The 18,346-nt window shown below is 46.1% G+C and overlaps 1 protein-coding gene across 6 annotated transcripts in view; it reads right to left on the bottom strand.

Annotated features, from left to right (window-relative positions):
* Nucleotides 1-18,346, bottom strand: part of GARRE1 (granule associated Rac and RHOG effector 1) — a 1,148,859-nt gene that overhangs the window by 844,700 nt on the left and 285,813 nt on the right. For all 6 annotated transcript variants that reach the window (XM_069639445.1, XM_069639428.1, XM_069639448.1 and 3 more), the window contains 2 exons: nucleotides 14,728-14,868; nucleotides 14,496-14,591 (listed from right to left, as the gene is read on the bottom strand). In XM_069639445.1, the coding sequence (XP_069495546.1) occupies nucleotides 14,496-14,591; nucleotides 14,728-14,868 (237 nt within the window). The remainder of the gene's footprint in view (nucleotides 1-14,495; nucleotides 14,592-14,727; nucleotides 14,869-18,346) is intronic.

An 18,346-nucleotide genomic window follows, 5' to 3' on the forward strand; every position in this document is an offset into this window, starting at 1 on the left:
CCAAATAGACAATCAAAGGTGCGCTTTCAAAGAATGCCCTGTGGTAGAGCCCAAGCTCTGATGGCTCAACTTCAGGGCTGGTTATGGCGAAGTCCCCAGGTGAGACAACACCATTCGCATCAACACTTCCAGCCATCGATTGGACGCTGAAATAAAAGACTCACTGCAGTGATGAAGCGAAAGACTCTTCTGGTAGATATCTCAGACTCCAAGGAAGAGTGGGGGAAGTAGGACAATGTGGCCGATGACCAGGATGTTGATGCAGAAATTTCAATCTTAACCCCGAAACATAGCTCAACAGCCTCCGAACCAACTCCTCGATGTCCACAAGAGTGGCTGATACAGGGCCACCACAACAACATTTAAACAAAGAAGAAAATAAACTCCTAGTTACAAAAGTCACTCAGTTCATGAAAGATTTTCAAATGTTCCAAAGAAAAGTAACTTGGTACAACAAGATTTCAAAGCTTGCATGCAATGGCGTGCCCGGACTAGCCCCATCCACTGCTCCAATGCTATATCTTAAGGCCCACTTCACTCATTGAAGCCTTCACACTCTGGGGTAGCGTGGGCTTTATGCTTTTCAATCCACGTCTACTGTTTTCAGCATTAATTATCAATCCTCGGGACACCCCGGCCCTTGACTGTTTCTCTAAACCCTGGGCTTCTCTTGTTTATCTCCAGTAGAGTTTGCGTCCTTATCTCCTGCTTGACACTCTTGGCCTTCAGCATTCATAGCAGTTTCCTTGTGACTTTGGAAACGTTGGTCCTGACATAGGTTGTTCATGGGCTCTCTAAGTGAAGGACTCAGGTTTTGGGCTACCCGGCAGCGTACAACCGCCAGCCTCCCTTCTTCCTGTGCAGTCCTCGTAACTGTGCTCTAGTGGAGCTTTCGCCAGGGAGGGCCAGTGATTCTGCCATCGACTGTGTTCGCCTCCACCTGCTCCATTACTGCTTCTTGCTTTGGTGGCCTTCACATGGCCTTATCATTCACCCTGTAGCTCTTGATACAGGGTGTTAGGGAGAATTCTCAGAAATGTGCTAATTCCCTTCTACCTTAGATAACCCTCAGCTCTTCTGCTGGACTTTGAAACTTTTCATTTTTATCCTGTAAAGAGTCAGACCTTTTTCTCACTCTCTCATGTATTTTTCTTTGAATTGAACACTGTTTCTTTTGGTTTTGAAGTCTGAAACTCCATAGGCATTATCTTTTTACATTATGATACACAGCACCTTCAGTGCAGTGGCACAGGAAAGTCTTTCAGGTTTCCCAAAGGTTTAAATATCTTCTCTTGGTTAAACTGCTGTTCCCAAGAGCAGGGAAGTGAAATTGACTTTACTTACATTTGTAACTTTCTAGATTCAGCACACACTATCTTACAATAGGGTGCTGGAGGGGTTACTTAGTATCTCCCTTTGTCTAGTTTCTCATGTAACATTTTTATGTTACCCTTTATACAATTAATGGCTGGTGGCAGTGGTTTACTTTTTACTACCATTGAGTGTTTCTACCGCGGGCTGCAATTGCAGTTGCAGTAAAGCACCCATGGGGGCCCATTTTGTCAAAATGGCCCGGTTGTCTTTTTTTTTTTTGCCATTTCTTGTTGGAAAGGACCTCTGGAGATTTATTCTGCGCGCCGAACCAGGTTTGGTCCCTTTGTTCATTTTGTCTTTGGCGGGATTCACTGGTGAAGCCCGCCTCTGGCTCCAGCCTGTCTGGCAGGGCAGGAAGAGAGGGAGGTTCCCGAAACTCCCAGTCTTAGTCTCCTTGGTGACAGGAAGGCACCCAAAGGTGATTGGCTGGCTGGCTGTCCTTGGAGGACAGCCACCCTGCTGGGTGAGTGAAAGCAAAGCTGCGAATGAATGGGAGAGACCTGCATAAAAGGCAGGGTCTTTTAGACAGAAGGCAGAGTCGACCACTGGACGAAGGAATCCGAAGAACTTGGAAGAGACGCTTGCTGCAACTCCTGGACTGTTGGTTTGCACGGTGAAGCCCTGCTGGAGTGCTGAAGCTTCGAATTCGCCTCGACAAGAGAAGTCCTGCAAAGGACGACTTCTCCCGTTGGGTTGGTGGGACCAATCGACCCCAAGACGAACTCATCTGGAAATGCTCTCGAAGCTGGCTGTACATTCATTTGCTTCTGCAGGAACTGAGTGCCAGGGAGAGGAACACCAGAATCAAATGCATCGTTTTTAAGTCGGAAACGAGATACAGGAAGATCCTCCGGACACTCTCGACACAGGATTTACCAAGCCTGTGCCACCTCAACAGATTTCTGGACCCCAGAAGCAAGGAAAGTCCACAAGGTATCTGAGAATCGTGGTGGTGCTATTTGCGAGAAGCTGAAACCGCAAAATGCTGCTGATCTGAAGTTTGCCCATTGTTGCCGCGGACCTTCGAATGGTAGTGATGCCCACTAAAAACAGGTTCTGCCATACTACAACAGTAGGAAATCGCAGCACACAGACCGGGTGAATAGAAGCAACAGTCTATACTGATAAGCTAAAATTGGACATTTATTTGGAACCGGATTGAACCCATTGAGAACTGTGCAATGAACACAAAAGACTTACTATGTGGATGCCATTTGAGAGACTGATGGTGACTATATAAGCATTGACCGGAAGCAAGAGACCATATACCTAGAGGGTTTTTGAAGTAGACCTGAATAAGAACGGTGGTTCCACGGTGAACTCTATATGAAAGACTTCAATAGAGGCCCTACTTGTTGTTTCTGAGGTTTGTCTTCATTGATCAGGGATATTTCTACAGCTGCAGACAGGATTAGTCCATCTTTTTCGTTTCCCACACCGCCATTACAAGACGGAGGAAGTGTGATCCACCCTACTATATCTAACAGGACTGTATTGTTGTTCCTGTTTATGTCCTGAAGATGGTTAACATACTTGGAGGACTGATTGAAGTCAGGAGTAGTTTCTTACCTGTAACTCAATTTCTCCAGCGTTGGTATCTTTCACAGATTCACATGCTTAGAATACTCCCCGTCGTCAGGCTGGGAACCTCGGTATATTTATGAAAAACGTGTTTCCCCCTGCAAAAAACCCGACACTTGTGTCCTATCGACGTCCTTTTGGCCCGCTTACGCATGACCCTAAAGGACATAAGGTATAAATAGCCCCACCCCCGCGGCTCCCTTCAGATTTTAACCCCCAAAGTATGGGCATACCAAGTTTGCATTCAGGGGAGGCCGGCAGGCGCATGTGAATCCATGAAAGATACCAACGCTGGAGAAATGGAGTTACAGGTAAGAAACTACTCCCTTCTCCAGCATTGGATCTTTCATGGATTCACATGCTTAGAATAGATTATATAGCAGTATTCCTAATGTGGAGGTGTGCAATGCAAACCCATACCACAAGAACGCCACATGCAGTTAGCAAGAAAACCCACAACCATGGTACATTGAAAGGAAGGTACTCCCCTCTGGGCTTACCTTACTGAAACAGGTGTCGCAGGACTGCCCGTCCCATCTACACATCTGCTGCATGCTGTTGCACTAGGCAATAATGCCGAGTAAACGTATGCGGCACCGACCAGGAGGCCGCCTGACAGATGTCCACCAGCGGGATTCCGGACCACAATGCCACCGATGACGAGGTGGATCTTGTCGAGTGAGCCTTTGGACGTCTTTCCAGAGGCTTCCCCGCTTTAGAGTGGCAGAAGGCAATAGTTGACGAAACCCAGTGGGCTAGTCCTTGTTTGGAGATTGGTCTTCCCTTTACAGAGGGTCCATAAGCCACAAACAGTTGTCTCATACGCCTCAATTCTTGAGTACGACTCAGATAAAACTTTAATGGCCTTTTGACGTCCAATGTATGGAGAGCTTTTTCTGCAAAAGAAGAAGCCGCAGCGAAGAATGCTGGTAGCACAATCGAAGACTGCTTGTGGAATGTAGTTGGAACCTTTGGTATGAAATGGGGGTTAGTTGCTAACACCACCTTGTCCTGAAGAAACGCAAGTATGGGTGTTCAATCACCAGCGCTTGCAGCTCCGACAGCCTTCTTGCTGAAGTAATGGCTACTAAAAAGGCCATTTTCCATGACAAAAATTTGGGGGCGATGATGACATAGGCTCAAAAGGAGCCTTCATTAGCCCTGATAGCACCAGATTGAGACTCCAACTAGGAGGGAACTTTTTGGCCAGAGGAAAAGTCCAAAATAACCCTCTCAGGAAATGCTTGAATAGACGATCACTGAACAACGGAGTCGAGTGCCTCTTTCGAGTAAATCTTGAAATGGCTGCCAAGTGAATCTTTATGGAGGAGAAAGACAAACCTTTTTTCGCCAAGTGTAGTAAATAAGGCAGAATTTTCTCCGATGAAATGTTTAACGGGTCCACCTCTAGTTGATCCCTACACCACACACAGAATCTCTTCCACTTACAAGCATATGAAATATTTGTGGACTGAGCCCTCGCCGCCTCTAAAATTTGGCAACAATCTGAAGAAATGTTCAGGGCCCCAAACTCAGAAGTCACGAGCCAAGCAGTCAGGCGGAGGGAGCCCGGGTCGTGATGCCAAAATGCTCCCTTGTCTTGGAATAGAAGGTCCGGCATCACTTGAAATCTCACTGGCTCTGCAGGTCCAAAAACCACAGCTGCCTCGCCCAGTGAAGAGCAATTAGAATCACACGGCATGGATATTTGTGAATCCACTGGAGGGTCTGTCAAATGAGCGGAAACGGAGGGAATGCGTACATGAACCTGTCTGTCCACGGGAAGAAGAAAGCATCCCCCAGCGAGTTGGGCTGTGGCCATCTGCTGGTGAATTGGTTGCACTTTTTGTTCTCACAGGTTGCGAAAAGATCCAGAGAAGGACAACCCCATTTCCTGAAGATGCTTGACACTTGTTGATCGTTCAGCACCCACTCGTGGAGTTGGTTCATCTCCCTGCTGAGAGAGTCTGCTTGTACATTGTTCACCCCTGGTAGAGGGTACGCTACTATGCTTATCTCTTGTTCGAGGGCCCAATGCCATATTTCCTGGGCTTCGCTCGAGAGCGTTCTGGAATGAGTGCCCCCTTGTTTCCTGAGGTAGAACATCGTGGTCGTATTGTCTGCTAATATCCTCACTAGTGATCACCATATGCGCGGCAAAAATGACTTCAGGGCCCAATGTACCGCTCTTAGTTCCAGCACATTGATGTGAAGGGTTGAATTTCCTGGGGACCATTGGCCTTGAACTTGTAGGGATCCCAGATGGGCTCCCCATCCTGTTAGAGATGCATCCGTCACAATTATCGATTGAAATTCCGGTTCTACCTGAGGCATCCCTCTTGTCAAATTGTATGAGAGTTGCCACCATTGAAGCGCTTCTAGAAGCTCGCTGCTGATCCTCAACTTGTCAGACCACAATCCGCGACATTGAGACCATCAGTCTGCCAGAAATTCCTGTATCGGTCTCATGAAGAGACAGTTGTTCACTAGCGGAATACATGACGCCATGGCTCCTAGCAGCGACATGTATTTTCTGGTGCCAGTTTTCCACTCCTCCGCTTTTTGTTTGAGTTTTTGAACTCTCTCTAAAGAAGGTTTCACTAATCCTGATTGAGTCTGGAACTCCGCGCCTGATAACACCAAGCTCTTTGAGGGAGCCAGAAAGGATTTTTCGAAGTTGATTGCAAAGCCTAACCATTGTAGTAGTAGCATGGTGGCATCTAGGCTTGCTTGCGCCACTGCCGGCGACAAGTCCCTTATTAGCCAGTCGTCCAGGTAAGGGTAGACGTGATGACCTTTTCTTCGTAGCCATGCTGCCACCGGAGCTAAACATTTCGTAAACGTCCTGGGAGTCGATTTCAGGCCAAATGGAAGCACCTTGAACTGGTAATGACTGACCCATCACAAACCTCAGGAATTTTCTGTGTCGTCAACGCATGGGCATGTGGAAATATGCGTCTTGTAAGTCCAACGATGCCAGAAAATACCCTGGCTGTATAGACCGGATGACCTCCTGAAGCGTAAGCGTTTTGAACTTCAGGCGTCGCAGAGTCTTGTTGAGAGCTCGAAGGTCCAGAATGGGTCGCCACTTGCCGTTGTTTTTTTTTTTCCACAAAGTAACGGGAGTAAACCCCTAGGCCTCTCTCAGCCACCGGAACAAATTCTTTAGCCCCTTTTTGCAGCATAAGCACAACCTCCTGCTGTAATATGTGAAGATAGGATTGCGCCGAATACACAGGTGGAATGTGAGATGGCATGGTCTTGAACTGCAAAAAGTGGCCTAGTTTCACTGTGTCCAACACCCAACGGTCCGATGTTATTCTCTCCCATTCGTCAACGCAATGGGACACTCTGCCTCCCAGGACTTCCTGAAGATTGTCATTGCTGAGACTGATTGCTTACTTTTGGTAGCCGAAGACTGTCGTTCTCTCCTCCTAGAAATCTGGAAATCCCAGCTTCTTCGTGTCACCTGGACAGCTCGCCTGTACCCTTGGGAGGAATATGATGATCTGTTGAAACTCCGATCCCTGATCCAGCGAACCGGGAATTTCACAAAGCTCCACGGAAGAGGCGAAGGCAGAAATGCTCGTCCACTTTGTAAGGCCACCAGCGACCTTGCATTATCTAAATCTTCCTTCATGCCTTTAAGGGCGTCGTCCACCATTTCCCCGAATAACTGCTCACCTTCACATGGCATGTTTAGCACTTTATACTGGACTTCCGGCCTAAAGTTTGTACATTTTAACCAGGCTTGCCTTCTTAGCACCACTCCATTATTTATTTGTTTCTTTGAATCCCGACTCCGCCAAATCCACAGCGATGTTGATAGAGTGCTTTGATGCCTCTTCCCCCTCACGCACCAGTAACAGGGCTGTCTTCCTGTGCTCTTCGGGCAGGTGTTCCAAGATGGGGGCCAAGCGATGCCACAATTTCACGGTCGTATCGTGCCATGATAGCTAACGAGGTAGCCGCCTTGACCGTCGTCGCTCCCACTGCCAAGACTTTCTTACCAAAGGCATCCTGCCTTCTAGCTTCACTGTTCAGAGGTGTTGTGCACTTGTGTGGTGACCTAGCTTTTCTACCAGCTGCCACCAACGCTACTGATTCAGGGGAGGGCTGCACAGTCAAATACTTCGATGTAGAGTCCGGGGCTTTAAATTTCTTTTCTAACCTGCCGTTGATTGCAGGCTCTGAAAATGGATGGCGCATGGTACGCAAGCCTTCCTGCCAAACATGGTCCAGAATGGGAACCGAGAAGATGGACTTTCTCATCTTCCTCATATGGTCAAATAAGAAGCATTCCTTCTTTTCTTCCTCTGGGGTCAGACCAAATTCGATACATGCTTTCGCCATCATAGCATGAAAGGACCCGATGTCATCTGGAGGTGACGGTTGTGCCGTGCTTCTAGGAGTTTCCACTTCGCCATCCGATTCCCACGTAGGGTCCCTTGAAGGAAACGATGAAATGTCCGAGAAGGAGTCTCTAGGACCTTGATCTGACTCAGAATCTTGCAATTCACCGTCCTCTGGGTGTGAGCGGGGAGGTTCTTCGCTGACCGGACAAGAGACCAGCAAACCAGCCGTTGACGTGGACCGTGGAGCGGGACCTGCCGCGTCGTCGACAGGTATTACTAGCATCACTGGAGGTGTACCAATGGGAGGCAATCTTGCATCTAACTGGCTTAAGAAGGATTGCAGCGTAGACAACACTTGTAAAGACAACATGGACTGCGGATTTAGCAGAGACGATGTAGAGGGGGCATTTTGCATCCCCAAGGCCGTCAACGGGCCAATGCCCTATAAGCCAAGATCTGTTGGACAAACAACCTGTTCCCGCTCCTCCTCTATTGATGATACCGAGAAAGCAGATTCCTGCTGTAATAGGGTATCCGGCAGAACTGTATCATAACACCGCCGGTTGCCAAACCTCTGGAGGACCCACAGTCGACGATGGAAATTTAGGAGTTTCCACTTCCCTGTCAATCGTCGTCGACAAGGCCACTGCGGGTATTGACTGCGCAGGCTGTAGTGAAGCCGTTGACGACGGGACTCCCGTTGAAGGCACTGATAGTTCTGATGCAGACTCTTTAGGCGATCCCGCCTTTTTGGAGTCTCTAGACCGGTGCTTCGCCGAGTCTCTACTCGAGGAAGACCTATGATGGTCTCCTGAGGAGGAGCTCCTTAAAGGGTCTTTCTTATCCTTTTTTGATGAAGAGGAAGATGTTCATTGTTGATGGTCCTGTTCCACACGACCATGCTTTGATGATGAAGGGGCATCTTTCGCCGGATGCTTCCCCAACGAGGAACGACTCTTTTCCGCAGGACGTGGCTTCTTCGCCGTAGGCTCTGCTGACAGAGCGGCGAGGAACTACAGGGGACTTAAGCCCGTTTGATGCCAGACTGTGCACTAATCCTACCTCAGATGGAGGGTAGGCCCCTTCATTCGGTCACGTTATTAGACGCCGATTACGGTCCTTCAACGTCTTTTGTGAGAACCCCTTGCAAGTATCACAGTTGTCCAAGAGTGATGGGGTACAGACAATAACGGCAATCCATGTGCCCATCTCCCTCAAACTTTCTTCATTTCACACGTGGGACACGGGCGGAACAACGCTTTCCCAGACATTGGAAAAGAAAAAAAATACAACCTTACAAAGCGTAGAACCACGAGGTGATCCCGACTACTTTGGAGATGGTTGAAATCTGAAGGGAGCCGCAGGGGCGGGGCTATTTATACCTTACGTCCTATTGGGTCATGCGTAAGCGGCCCAAAAGGACGCCGATAGGACACAAAAGTGTGTTTTTTTCCAGGGGGAAAAACGGTTTTCATAAATATACCGAGGTTCCCGGCCTGACGACGGGGACTATTCTAAGCATGTGAATCCATCAAAGATCCAATGCTGGAGAATATAAGATACAACCGAAACATGTGTCGACCTACTGCATGATTAAAGACAGGCAGTTATCTGAATCTTGAATTAAAAGGATCAAATTGTTTTGTTTATGTATAAAATTGATGTATTGTGACCTTAAAAAAACAGGTCATAGTGTATTAGTGTGATTGTTCGTATGAGGAAGTGAATGAATGGAATGTAGGGATGAATGTTTTTGTGAATCTTAAAACAAGTATGAATTTTTTTTTATGGTTTGAATCATTTTACACCCAAGTGGTAAAATTTAATAATAAAGATTGGAAAGAATCTAGAGAATCATTTGTCATTTGTCTATCCAAGGGTCCACTTTTGTTGTTTGATAAACTTTGAGCCCGAAGGACCCTGGATATGATCGGGCAATCCCCTTCATTTTTGAAATATACAACAGGAACAGAAGCTAGCTGGAACCAAGAACAAAAGGTACAGTAAACTAAGGGGTACTCACCCCTTGCTGTGAAACCTGCTAGCTCTCAGCTGAGACTTGCCTTTGTTATCTCTTGCAGAATTGTTTGCAGTTTTGTCCATCACAAGCCTCCCAGCGTGTGGCCCAACAGTGATTTCTTTTTCAACAAAAACTTTCTATATCATTGTGCAAGATTTTTTACTTACCTTCAAGAAGAACTTCAGCTCCCCTAGACTTTTCTCAATTGACATTGGCTGTCCTGGCTCCCTGATAGACTCTTCTAACCTCGGACTTTGTGTTTTGATCTGTCCCTCCAAAAAGTCACACATTCTTTACTTGTGTAGCTGGTAAAGGGTTAATCTACACTGCATTGGGGTTCAAAAGTGCATACCCGTTTGAGAAACTTGTTAACCCTTGTTTCCTCCTCTAGCCTTTTCCTTTTTGACACCAAACTCAGTATTGGTCTAAATGTACCAGTGATATATCAATGTCCACAGTTTCCTAGTTATTTAAGTCACCTCAGGGCGTAGGAATGGTCTGTGTGCCATCCCAAATGGGTATCTACTGATTTATTGAAACAGAGTGTGTACTTATTGAAGTATATTTGTGTGTTACATATTTGCTCCCTTCTAAAGAAGGCTTATTCAAACTGGCTGTCAAATAATTGTTTAATCAAGAAACCGTGAGTATAAGTGTAATTTGGATACTTGTCACTGTGAAAGTCTATGTTACAACCCTACAGCTCACATTGACCCCTCTTGAGATTAGCCTGGCTGCTCAGTCACTCTACCAACTTGTGTAGTGCATGCTTATACCAAAGGTTGGGTTAACTATTGCCAAGAGGACTAGGGTGGTGCAGTCTCCCACAGGGTACTGCATACAATCTTAATAAACACAGGGGTTGAAGAGCTTTCGCCTTTGGCGTTCCTGGATTCAGCTGCGTTTAGCGGGCTCCTGTGCCTACCACATCCTTCTGTGTGGTCCAGCCTCCGGCTGTCTCGGCTCTACACTCCAGTGTCCACTTTGCGTGTCTCCTCCCTGCTGTTGGGACCGACGTCGGGGAGTCTCCTTTTCTAATAAAGGACTTTGGCGTTTTTTAATAGGAGTCTCTGAAACAAGCGATAACTTGCTTTTGATTATAAGATGTCGAGTCTGAGGAGAGCTACACAAAGGTGTCAGTCAAACAAAAATGTCTGATCACATTTACACTTTTGTTGGTTCCCATATAGGTGCTGAGTACACATTTCTCCTTCTGTCTTGTGTGTCCCCATCCTTAAGTAAGGGTCAGGCAGTGCAGGTTTGCCTTCCTAACCTCAAAAGATGGTGGCTTCCCTTGGGAAAAAGGAACGAATTTCCCAGAATTTTCACAGACAACACTTTACATGAAAGCATACTTTCATATCTCAATTTGCCTTGCTCACAGAAAATACCTAAGGTTCAAGGTAGGGAAATGTCACTACCAGTTCAAGGTACTAACTTTTTGGAATAGCGTAGGCAGCTTGTGCATTCACAGAAGTACTTGAGGTGGTAGTGGCACACCTATGCAGAGAGAAAGACTCCATCTACCCTTATCTGGATGACTGGCTTATAACAGGAGTCAAGCAGACTGCCTATACAACACCGAGGATGGTGGACCTACTTTTCCGGCAGGGTTTCACTATAAACTAATTGTAATCAAGTCTATTATCATCCCAGAAAAAAAACAGTTCCTCAAGGCAATTATCGATCCAGAACAAACAATTGCTTACCCATCAAAGGAACAGATGCAATAATTCCTTTACCCAATTCATTGCTTGCAGACAGGTGTCCAGGTAACGGTAAGACATGTCATGAAAGTAATAGGGATGATGGCACCATGTACCTACACAGTGCCACATAAGCGTCTAAATGAGAAGAATCCAGAGGGACGAACTAGCGGTGGGAACAAGAGGTAGAAAGTGCTCTCAGTGGTGGACAATAGAACACTTTTTAAAAGGCAGGCCCTCAAACACCATACAATCCAGGCAACCATCACAACAGATGCCTCAATAAAAGCTAGTAAGATAAATTAGAATGTAATAACCTTAAAAGGGTGAGGAGACCTCTAGAAGGAGTGAGAGCCATTCTACTGAGAGGAGAGGTGGGTGGAGATGGAGGAGGAGAGTAGTAAGAAAGGACAGGAGAGGGAAAGGAGAGCGCAAGCGTGGTAGACAAAAGTCTGAATCCAACAGGGTGCATTTTAAGGCACAGTTCTCTCATCCCTGTAGAACACTAACAACTGGTTAGAGTAAGGACAGTTAGGAAGTCCCTGGGGATGTTTAGTTAGAGAAGGCAATCTGCCTTTAGGTCCCAAAACAACTAGTATGAAGCAGAACTAGACAGCAGTGGCCAATCTTCTCTATCTACTAACCAGAGATCAGGGAGGAGGTGATAAATCAGATGCCCTTGCCTCTCACTTTATCTAAAAAAACCAGGGCATCCCGTCTACCCTCTCCTCCCCCCTTCCCCTCCTCACCGCTCTCCGTCTGTGCCTGCTGACCCTCCCTCAGCCACTTCCTTACCCCCTTCTCGTTCTTTCCTCTTTTCTCCTCCGATGAGGTCGCTAGACAAGTCCGATCTATGAAAACATCATCACAACAGGTTCATCCATGTTCCTCTAAAACCATCAAGGACCACATAGACACCCTTGCTCTGGCCGTTGCCGACTTTTGCAACCACTCCAAAACCCACAGCTGATCCTTCCTGTCCAGGCTAACTATCGCCCAATTTCCATGACTCTCTTTCTTTGCAAACCTCTGGATAAACTGGCCATCTCTCAGCTTAGCCTTCATTCTGATTCTGTTGGCTGTCTCCATGACCACCAATCTGGCTTCAAAGCTGCCAGAAGCACACCAACTGCTCTCTGAACATCCGTGAAGATCTGTTCTCCACCCTTGACTCTAACATTCCCTCTGTCCTCATCCTACTCTCTCTCTCTCATCTGCCTTTGACACAGTCAACCATACCATGCTGCTCAACCGGCTCTGTGATAACCTGGGTACACCGATCAGGCTCTGGCCTGGTTGACCTCTTTCCTCTCTGATCGACCATCCCAGGTCAAACTTGGGTCCTTCCTATCCTCTATCTCCCTCTCTACTTGTAGTGTTCCCCAGGGGTCTAACCTCTCGCCCAGGCTTTTCAACCTATACCTGGCAACCCACGCCCACTGCATTGCCATTTTCTGCTCAAATATCCAGTGCTACGCTAATGATACTCAACTCATCTTCAGGCTGCCTTCGGCCACTTCCTCTCCCATCTCTGATTGCCTTACTGCCATTCAAGATTGATCTTCCGCCAATGATCTTTGTCTGAACGCCAGCAAGACTGAGATCCTCCTCATCGGCACACCTTATACATCCTTTCCCCTCACTGTCTGGCCGGACTCCCTTGGCCCTACTCCTACCCTCACCTGCGAGGCTAAGAACCTCAGGGTCATCTCTGATTCTACTCTTTACTTCTCCGCCCACATCTCTGATGTCTCTAAAAAGTCAAACTTCTTACTGCACGTCCTCAGGAGGTACTCTGCCTTTCCTCTCCTTCCACAAGAAGCTCAGTCTCCCAAGCTCTGGTTCTGTCAAGGTTGGACTATTATAACAGCCTCTTTCTAAATCTACCTGCCTCTTCTCTCCGCCCTCTGCAACTAATCCAGAACAGGACTGCAAGACTTGTCCTTGGCCTAAAGCCCTGGGATCGTATCTCTCCAACTCTGAAATCCCTCCATTGGCTCCCAGTGGATGCAAGGATTAAACTTAAAACCCTCTGCATTGTCCACAAGGCTTTCTGTGGCCTGGGTCCAAAATACCTTCAGCTATCCCACCATAAATACCTCCCATCTTGAGCTCTTCGCTCCTCTACATCTAACTCCCTCAGGGTCAGTCGTTTTTCTAGGAAACGAGCTGGGGTAGATTTCTGTCTTCGGATGGGGCCTCCCTCTGGAACAGCCTCCCTGCCACTCTAAAACTTGCGAAAATCATCTCAGGTTCCGGAAGCACCTCAAGACCTTCCTCTTTGCTTCTGCTTCCGCCCCCCCCTCCCCTGCTGATCTGTTCTCTCTTGGCACTGTGCACCTGGACATCCTCTGTCCTCCGGGCCCAGGTTCCGGCTCACCCTGCCACCCGACCACACTGCCTCCGGGCCAGCCCTTGCACTGGGGTCTGTATCTGTACCTATACAGCCCCCCCTTTTTCCTCCTGCACTTATCGGACCTACCCTGTGCTGCCTTAAACTCAGCACTTGCCGGCTGCACTACCATTTTTTAAATTTTATTATTTATTTATTATTTATTCTGTTCCTCCTTTGCTGTGCACTTTCCACTTCTCCCCCTTCCATGGACTTTTCCCCTCTGCCACCCCCATGCACTTCTCAATGTCACTGGGCCTAGTAAGATCGTTGTTTTGTTCTCCCCTGTTCCGCTCCCTTGCCAGGCTCTGAAACACCTGTGTATGAGCGCGATATAAATAAAATATCAATATCAAAAAGGGAAACAGCCCCAGTGTGCCATGGTGTCAATATAAATATGATCTGACATGACAGAGCAATGTCAATGTGTGATATAATGTAATATCCTCGTAGTAGCTGGAACATTTCACATTTTAATTACTTCACACAAGATGACTAATAACATTTAACTACTTTCAACACTGAAATCTTTTCATTTTGAATCCTGCTGCCTTTGCAATTTTCTCTAAGCTGGGGAAAGTCATAACATTTTCTTAACACTAGCCCCTGGCATTCTATCATTTGAAAAGTTTGGTACCTTCATGCATTTTTAAGAGTCAACACTGAGCTTTTGTAACAACAAATACAAAACATGGCTCTCATCAGAAGTAAGCGATAGGCAAATAAGTGTGCTGTTGAGGGTACACTAGCTGAAGTGAAATACGAAATGTCATTGATTGTGGGTTTCAAACTCTGAAGAGAACTGAACGACCCTGCCCAGTTGGATACATTTTCTCAAAATAAGTGTTTGCAAATCTTTTTGTACACAAGGGTAATTGAGCTTTTCAATAAACAGTACACACATTTAGTTCCACCTATTTTCTAGGCATGGTTCAATAATCAAAGTTGTCTTCAAATACAGTTTCTTTCACCTAATAAGCAGTACCATCAAGATCTAATTGTATACTTCAGAAAATTCACGAACCGGCATGAATTGGGAAGTGGACAATCTGTTTGAATAGTCTTACCTGTAAACTTCCTTCAATAGCTTTCGGATTCAAGTGGAAGCCAGCCTTCATTGCATATTCACAGTGGCCTAAACTCTCCAGGGCTGCTTTATAAGCCTTCATAGAAAGAAAATCGAAATTGGATTTTAAAGGGTGGTAAGCATTTATACAAATAAATTAAGAAAGAAAAACAATCACCATTAATGTACATAGCTTTCCACCATTACTGACGTTCATTATAAAAGGTACCAACCTGTAAAGCGCTGTCAGTTTTCATGTTCAGGTCTTTCAGTTGGCTCTCTGGGATGGCCACACTCTGAGAGCAGAAAAGCTGTTGTACTTCAATTCCAGCCAAACAGCCATCACCTCCTCTCTCTCTGAGGCGGGATGTAGCCTTATGAAAGCAAATGTTGAGATGTTAGCAATACTTCTATCAGATCAAATGATCAATACAAACAACAACTTTTACTATCCAGTCCCAGTTTTCATTTGTTTCACTACATATATGGACAAAACATTTACTCCTATAATTTACACAGCATTACTACCAATTACTACTACATTTCCCTTCCAAAGGTGGTCACGGGATATAAGGTGCTGGTGACTATCACAGAGGAATGTAGTCCTTTCAGTGACCAGATACCCTAAAACGTGTCCGCTGTTCAGCTTCACAATAGAGTAAACAAAAACAGTCAAACAGGAATGCATTCTTTAGGTTTGGGGCCATCACTTCACAAACACATTCTCCCTCAGAATGAATGAAAATGACAAAAAACAAAAATGACTGACACTAGAAACAATGGCTCTTTAGTACAGGGATCAAAAAGCACATGTTTCAGAACATTCCAAGTGGGGGTGGTGAAGAGCTGACCGCGCTATACCATATTGCCCTATATTTTCTAGTTGTTACATAGAACAATTGACACAGGCAAGAACAGCTTAAACTCCCAAGACTGCCACCATTTTAGTTCCCCTCTGGAGAAAACATACAGATACAGGGCTACACTCAACACCAAAGTCGTACCTGTGATGAATCATGGGAGGAGCGTTTCCCTGGAAGGCTAGGGAGGTGAGCCCGCTATTCAATACCCTCCCTAGAGGTAGAGGCGGGCATGACCTCCCTAGGAGAACCCTCTTCCCCCCCTTACCCCTTTGGGGACAAGGACACCCTTTCTGAGGGACTCCCTAAACCACCTAATGTCAATCTTCAAAAACATCTAATGAAAGTAAATACTAAGTGCACATGAGAATGTGTTCTTGCCAAACAAGCCTTTTGCTTATACCTATGAATAAAGACTTAAGATGGTACTGAGACGAAGATTAATGCAAACAGAGAAAAGGGACTTTGATGCTACACTGGGGAATCTCACGGCAGCATCATGAAGCTTGTCCAGTAAGAACATCTCAGAGTAATCCAGGTAATGGGGAAAGTGGGAGACCCGGCAGGGGGACCAGGGATAATTACTGGAACGCTCATTCTCGTCCCATTTGAGATAAACAAGACAGGGGAACCAACATTTGAATCCTCAAATTCAAATAAGTCAAGAGAAATGGAGAACATTAAACAAAGAGGAAGTCTTGGTTGCAAAAGAGAAAGAGGAACTGACCTATTCCTTGGAAGGAAAGGGATAGTTCCAAATAGAGAAGAAAAAGACAAAAGAAAGAGCAAGTGAGTGAAAGAGACAACTAAGACATTGAAGAACCCAGTATGTGAACTGTATGATTTGATAAAAGCAGTCACTAAGAACTATCTGAAGATACACTATTGAAATTATCTTGGTAAAAGAACCATCTCACAGGAATTCTCTTGTGCTTTAATTTTTCTATTTAGTGGCAGGGTCAGAATAGGTTTGTTTTGGACAGCGGACGGAATTGGTTTTTATACTCGCACTGACGACCGACGAGCACTCTAGTTAGTTGTGTTAGGTAGGGAACATCCTCAGGCTAGGGAGAGTTGGGAGTTTTCACCTTTCCTTTAATAAAATTAACAGTGAGATGGAAAACCGAAGTCTGTGTTCATCTGACTTGCCACATACCCTAAACCTCTGGCACGAAATCCCTGTGATTTCTGCTGTTTCCCTACTCGATTTACTCTACTTATATCTTGACAGGTCCTCTACAAAGGCCTCAGAGAAGTGACTGCCATATGTGCACCCTGAAATTGCCCTATGCTAGTATCATTGTGCACCATGTGCTCGATTTGTTAGCACTAATCTCATGTAATGCTGGCTGTGTGGGGTCAACCCTCTGGTGGCAGCATGTGTTGTGATCAAATGGGGTACAGCATGCTATGTACTGGGGGGATGCCCCCAACTTAAACCCTCAATGTAAAATCCAGTACAGAGCCCAACACCCAGATGTTGCTGGAGCAAGAGAATTAGTGTATAACCACATATGATATAGGTTACTGAATGTTTTAAGAGAGAGAGTTAAATGCCAGGACCTACATTGACCGGTGTGTATATCAACCCTGAATCCAAACCTTGGAGAAAGCTTGGGAAGAAGCCAACAAAAAACAGTGATATAGTAGCCCCACCACGGATTGCGTGGCACGAAAATGTTTGAATGGATGCAGTCCTGTGATCTAGGTCTTCGTTTCCACAGGAGAAATAACATCCTTATATGTGAGGTACCTATTATTTTACTTGGTGACACTTAAGACCCAAACCAACAAGTAAGACACTAGTCACAGAACAACCCAGTGGGAGGCTCAGTCTGGATCTGCAACCAGACGAGACCTTTCCTCATAGCAAAACGATGAACCACTACCACCTGACCTGGACCTCCAGTTAACACAAAAACAGCAGCCGTGGTGCTGTCTGCGTGACCCAGTGGGACTAGCCAAATTACAAACATCCCCAGCCATTAGGAAGCCTTGCAAGCCTGTTCATGTTTGGACCTGCACAAAGGAGAGCAGCAGAGACCAGGAGCATAAACAACTACGGTGTCCAGAACTTGCAGCCAGCTGCTGTGGACAGAAACTACAAAATAGGTTATTGAGAAATCAACAGTGAACATCAACACTGTCTATCACCTACGTGACCTGCCTCCGCTGTACAATGTGTGCGCTTTTTGCCACCAAAGCCACGCGGTCACTGCACCCCAGCTTCAGCAGATCTTTGGGAACTTTTCATCTCTAGTAGCTTAATGGTCATCTTTCCTGGTTGCAAATGCGTGGACAGCTGCTTTTGTAGCACTACCGGAGAGAACCAGAACTGCTGTAGAAAATCATTGCGATCCATGCATTGGCTGGCTGGGGTAAAACTGTTAGACTGAGGTTCTCTCCACTCAGCACACCTTTGGGAAAGGAGCCAGGTTGGTCCAAAGCAAGATCATATTATATGGGATACATTACTCACCGTAATCGTTTTTCTGATGCTTGTATCTGCTTAGATTCATATGCTGTGCATAGGCCGACATCTAGTGGAAGCTGCAGAGTATTACAGTGTGTTTTTCGAAACTCGAAAATGGGCGTCGTCACAGCGCGTGCTAGTAATACTATCCCTAGTGCGACGTCCACTGTACCCATGATCCCTCACGCATCTAGGACCCTCAGATTGTATGTTAGAAGGCGGTGGGATGTGAGAAGGGTCATGAGCAAATAAATGTCTTAGAACCGCTTGTCCCACTTGTGTATCTGTCTTTGAATGGGTGTCAATGCAGAAGTGCTGAGTAAAAGTGTGAATAGAGCTCCAAGTAGGTCTTTTGCAAATGGTGTCAAGGGGTACATTTGCAATGAAAGCCAGAGTGGCCCCAATGTCTCTTGTAGAGTGGGCTCTTGGCGTGAAAGGCAGAGTTTTTTCAGAAAGGGAGTAACACAGCTGGATACAATTTATAATCCACTTAGAGATGGCACCTTTAGAGACGCAATC

The sequence above is a fragment of the Ambystoma mexicanum genome, chromosome 1q, assembly GCF_040938575.1.
Source record: "Ambystoma mexicanum isolate Mex_15411 chromosome 1q, UKY_AmexF1_1, whole genome shotgun sequence".
In the NCBI taxonomy this organism is placed as follows: Eukaryota; Metazoa; Chordata; class Amphibia; order Caudata; family Ambystomatidae; genus Ambystoma; species Ambystoma mexicanum.